We start from the raw sequence: 6,030 nt of genomic DNA on the forward strand, positions 1-6,030 counted from the left end.
GGAGAGGAGAGGAGAGGAGAGGAGAGGAGAGGAGAGAAAACAAATGAGCACATATTTGAATGAGTAGGAAAGGGGAGATGGATCTGGGAGAGATAGGGGTGTGAATATGATAAAATACACTGTACAGAACTTTCAAAGAATTAAAAATGAGAAAAAAGAGTCATAGGACTATCTAAATGATTCCATAGGAGGATTTGTTAGAAACTGTATTTACCTTTTTATGCTTTGAAAACTACCATAAAATGGAGGTAATAAAAAGTATAGGAAAATTTTAGCTCAGAAGTTTATTTATTAGAAAAATAGCTACATATCTAGCACCAAATACCCATCTCCTCCTTATAGAATCTTCAAGAAAATGAAATAGAAGCTATCAGAACAGACTCTACCTGGGCTTAAGGAAGTATCAAATGTTTATGGAAATCAGTAATTATTGGATCAATATAGAAGCAATATAAGACAACCAGAAAGACTAGCAGCATGGTTATATGTCTTGCCTCACCCCTTGCCAGCTTAGTGGCTGTCTTGAAATCTTGGAGTTCATGCTACCAGTATGGAACCCTGATCTTTGACAGTAATAGAATTGAATCAGGCTTTCTTCACACATTTGTGTGTTGGTCTGTTCTGCTCTGACTAGGGGTTGCTCAGAGAACAGTCTTTGGTTCACCTTGCTCACAATTCGGGTGGTATAAGAAACAGTGTATGGCTCAGAAGGACTGTAGCTGATGAAATGACTCTTCAATGTGTGGAAGATGACAGCTAAAATACAGAACAGACTGCCTCAGGCCAGGAACAACAACAAAACCCCAAACAGGGAAATTAAAGCATCCAAAAGTATTCATGTATATGATGTGATTTACATTATACACAGGATACATTAATAGACCTTTTAAAGATATGGAAGTGATTGGGAAACATATTGGAAGAGTAAGGGGATCAGTGGGAGTGGGGAGAGGGAAGTATATGTGTGACCAAAGTACATTAAATATATGCATAAAATATCCTGAAACATATTGTTTTGTATAATTAATAAAATATGACCATATATGGAGAAAAACCACGTAGATCCCACAAGAAAGCTAACTATAGCTAAAGAGAAAGCTCAGTACAATTTCAGGCTAAAAGACTAATGCACCAGCTAATTTCTCTACATATCTCACAAACAACCTAAAATGGGCTCAAAGAAATTTAATTTATTATAGGATCTAAAGAATATATTTCAGAAAACTTTAAGGAGGCAAAAGACTTGTGCACTAAAAATCATGAAACAGCATTGAGAACAGAGAATCAAAAGATGCCCAGTTTATAGATCCCATGACCCAACAGTGCTAAGATCCTATGCAAACTGACAGACACACCTAGCAGGAGCCTTAGAAAGATTCTGACTGTATTGATTTTCACAGACATGAGAAAAACATACTTCAGACTCATTTGGAATGAAGGTGGACCTCTCATAGGTTCTGATGTCAAAACTTACTGTGTATATACAGCACTTAAAATAGTATGGCAACAGTGTGACGATAAAAGTATATAATGTGCATAGATAATGTAATGAATCCATTTAAAAGCCCAGATATAAAGCCCCCTCACTTACAGGGTCTCTTGATTTTCAACAAGACTCCAAGATCACCCATCTAGGAATAGAGAGTCTTTGATAAATTGTATCAAGAAAAGTGATTATCTACATCCAGAAGAGTGAAATTGAGCCTTGCATTACACAATGGACAGAAGTGAGCTCAGTGGTCTACATGACAGAGCTGAAATGTAAAGCTAGTGGAAACAATCAGGACAAGATATCTCTGAAGTTGGCCACGTATTCTTAAACATGACAGCATGACACCCAAAGGACAAGCTATGAAAAATAATGTGAACTGACTCTCACCAAATGAAACACTTTGTGCACCAAATGGCGTAAGTAAAAAGGACAGCAAACCATATCAGAGCAAATATCTCCAATGTACACATTTGATAATGACCCATTATAATCTAGTTTATTAAAAAAAAAACAATGACTTCTTACCCACAGCAATGAAAAAGACAGATATCCTCCAGTAAAATGTGTGAAAGGCCTTAAAGAGACATTTTCCAGGGAAGGTAAGCATCAACGACATGAGGGGATGTTCAGCATCCCTGAAGATTAGGAAGTGGAATGACTCCCAGGGAGTCACTTTACTCCTTAGAAAATGATGTTTACATGCACTGTGATAGATGCCAAGTGAGTAACCTTTAACATTATCCTGTAAACTTTGGCATCTCCCAAAGTAAGCAGTCAATGTCCCAACTTATTTTTGGCTTCAAGTCTATATGTACTAACTGCAATTATGGGCTTCATTATAATAGGCTTGTCATGATGTCAACAACTGAAAAAGCAGTGAATTTCAGAAGGACTTCTCTCATCCTCTGCTATTTGCTCTCCTAATGGGTGGCCACATTTGTTTGTATAAATATGTAAAGATAAATTTATATGTTATAGATGGTTATTATAATGCATCAGAATAAAATGCCACAATAAAAAATTATTTTGTGTAATTAATATGTATTTTGCCCAGAATTAACTTTATTTTTATACCCTTGTATGAACTTGTTTTGCAAGTCCAAGAGTGTGACTTCAGAACACTAGCCCTTTGCTGTGTTTCCTATGCCCTTGTTCATGCACTTACTAGCTGTTGTACTCTGTTACTTTAGAGAAATCTCAGCTTTAAATTTGTTGCTTTAAAGATATATTTCCTTTCAATTAATCAGTCACTTCTTATCCATTGAGTCATAGTCTAAATTTCCCTTAATTAGTTAAGTAGTTTTTGAGACATAGTGTTGTGATGCATGTTGGCCTAAAACTTTCACTATATAGCTCAAACTGCTCTCAAACTCCTGATCTTCCTGCCTTAGCACTCAAGGTCTAGGATTACAAGTACAAACCACCATGCCTGATGAAATGTTGCTTCCTTCATGAGGCACACAATACAGGAAGTACAGGAAATAAGGAATATTGTTCTTCTTTTGCTTTCAGATGACAGATTATGTACACATCAACTTTTCCTAAAGACTTTCCTAAAGCTGTAATCATTGAAATAAATTGTGTTCTGGGTCATCAAGGGTAGACTAGCTTGTGGCAAGAAATTATAATTCCTTGAGACTAATACTATGCCTTGTAATTTTCTTAGTTTAACTTAGTCAACATGAGGTGTTCTCCACAGTGTTTATTTGATATAAAGCATGTTATTGTTATCTCTTAAATCACAGATATTAAAACCAGTACTAAGAATCTCATACTTAACTCCATGCTGCTGTTACCCATTTATAACTTTGGGATGAGTATCTACAAATACTATAACATCCAGGAGATAAGGAAATTATGTTCTTCTTTGGGATATCTTAATACCATTCCAAGTTGCAAAAGTCAAAGTAAGTATCTGAGGTTCTCCAAGACCCATCAGAGGCAGAAACACTAGTCTGCGTGAATGACTTTTGGCATCCCCGTGTATCTGTGGATGACTTTTGGCATCCCTGTGTATCTGTAAAACTCAAGTTATTGCTCACTGCCCTCTTCTTGAGAAAGAAGCCTACACTGTGTCACAAAACACAATCTTAGCTGAGATTCAAACTTGTATGTGCTCCCTCTAGTGAGAAGGGTCCCCACAAGGGGGAGTCAGTTTCATTCTACATTGGATTCTCATTTCTGTCAGCCTGCTTCTACACACTGGTATTTGAAGGGGAGATATGAAATTAATGTTACATTACTTCTTGTCTAATATGGGGTTGGGTACATGATAGACACTTAAGTATTTGTGGATGGGTAATTAATTAAAGGTTGGAAAGAATTATTTCAGTGGTGTGAGAAAGGATGCAAGGATAGAAGAGGTAGGATAAATACCCCAACCCCAGACATCTAAGGAGGCTGCACGCCCACCATACACATGGCTTGCCCAACAACTACAACATATAACTTACAGAATAAATGAGAGTGGAAGCACATTGGGTTTGCAGCATCATTCGTCAATTCAGAACAGCTAAGGAATTTACAGTCAAATCTGAGAGAAGCAATGGAAAAATAAGTTCACAGTGATGTCTTGAGCTTCGTGCTCTTCTTTGAAAAGAATTAATAGAACAAGAAGTCCTGGGATCAGTAGAGACACACAGGATTCGAGCACGTCTAGCCACCAGATGTACAAGTGGATCTTTTCCTATAAAGTAATCCAATAGCAGCAGAATATATGTTTTTCATGTTTAAGCACAGAGTGCTCAGCAATGCAGACCACAGAGCACAGAACAATTCTCTTTAATGCATGTGAAAGCTACTGGGAGTGTGTACATGTGCATGTATGCTTACTTAATGACAGATAACTTGGACCATCTTCAAATCGTAGGAAACGATACATCAAAATTTAGTACAAAATAACACCTTGGCTGAAAACAGACCAGAGGGGAACTACAACATATTTTAAAGTAAATGAATATAAAATCAAGACATCAAAACTCATATGATGCAACCAAAACATGCTTAGGATTTCTGTCTCATAGGTAACTCATTATATTAACAAGTCACATGCATATCCAGTAAACTTTTATATACAGCCCACATAAGTCTGTATATACACATATGTGTACATGGAATAACATGGTTTCTATACCTAAAAACTAGAAAAATATTAAAACAAAAGTATAATGGAATAAATATATAAAAAGAAAGCAACTGAAAAAAAGGGTAGCTCTTCACAGAAAACAATATAATTTGTACAACGTTATACTCTACAGTTAAAATAGAAAAGGTAAAGGTTACCATCATTTGTAATTTTAAAAAGTAATAATTACTATAACTCTATTGACATCAAAAATAAGAGGGTGTTGACAAAAAATCTCTTCACAAATGTGGAAGGGACAAATTATTTTAAAAACATCAATTATCTTTAGGAACCACTATTCTAGCCTCAACTCCATGGGGTCCACCTTACTTTAGATTCCACATGCAATATCTGTCTTTCTGCATCTGATTTATATTATTTAATGTCCCCTAGCTCCATTCAGGTTATCACAAGTGACAGGGGTCTACCCTTTTCTATGGATGGGTAGTACCCCCGTTTGTATGTCATAGGCGCCAGGCTTTTCCTGTTCCTCCAGTGACAGACAATATATTTTTCCTTTACTGTTTTCTGTGAGGAGTGTTGCAGTAAATAGAAACACAGATGTCTCTTTGATTCATTTTCCTTTGGATATGAACATGGGACTGCTGTTCCTGAGTTGTGGCAATTTTGCACCAAATGTTTTGAGGACCTTCCATGCATGTTTTCATTTTCTTTGTTAATTTACATCCAACCAATAGTGACCCTTCCTTTCCCTCCACATCCTCCCGAGCCCTGTGTTATTTTCACCCTTTTTGATCAGGAAGAATGAGGTGGGACTGTTGTGGTTTCGAGCTGCATATCTCTCATGATTAGTAATGTTGATCACAGTGAACAAAAAAAAAAAAGAAAGAGAAAATTTTATATTTTAACTGTGTTCCCCTACTCCCTGCTCCCCGTGTGGCCCATTTTGTGGTCTGGATGGCTGGCTCATTCTGGCTCTTCCATGCAATGTTCCAATGCTCTGTTACTGTTGCATGCCTATTTTTCACTTGTGTTTCAACCCACCTATTTAAAAATAAATGTTTCTATCCTCCCATGATTGGGGCATTGTAGTTTTTTTTAAATTTTGCTTGGATGCTTAGTTTTACTTGCAGCTTTTATGTTACTAGATGTTTTGTGTCTATTATGACACATGGAAGCTCTTGGATGTCCACTTAAAGACCCTTTCCTCCAGTACTATAACACAGGTCAGATGGTCATGAATTCAGCTTAATGTGTCTTAGAATGTGTTTTTTTTTTTCCTGTCTCTCTATTTCTAAAGGAGACTTGCTGGTACTGTTATCTGTGGGTAGGTTTATTTGTGACTGGTGAGAAGTCTGCTGGGTTTTCTGTTAAGATCTCATATATGGAAGGAGGGGTGTTCGCCTGGCAGCAGTCCCCAGGCTGATCCGGCACCCGGCACCTTTCCCCGCCC

General features: G+C 37.0%; 1 protein-coding gene across 1 annotated transcript in view; it reads left to right on the forward strand.

The window, feature by feature from the left end:
* Positions 1 to 6,030, forward strand: part of LOC110320750 (ATP-binding cassette sub-family A member 3-like) — a 122,939-nt gene that overhangs the window by 85,357 nt on the left and 31,552 nt on the right. Inside the window, exon 23 of the mRNA XM_021196899.2 lies at positions 3,238 to 3,399. Coding sequence (XP_021052558.1) covers positions 3,238 to 3,399 — 162 coding nt within the window. The remainder of the gene's footprint in view (positions 1 to 3,237; positions 3,400 to 6,030) is intronic.

Source organism: Mus pahari, chromosome 1, assembly GCF_900095145.1.
Source record: "Mus pahari chromosome 1, PAHARI_EIJ_v1.1, whole genome shotgun sequence".
Classification (NCBI taxonomy): Eukaryota; Metazoa; Chordata; class Mammalia; order Rodentia; family Muridae; genus Mus; species Mus pahari.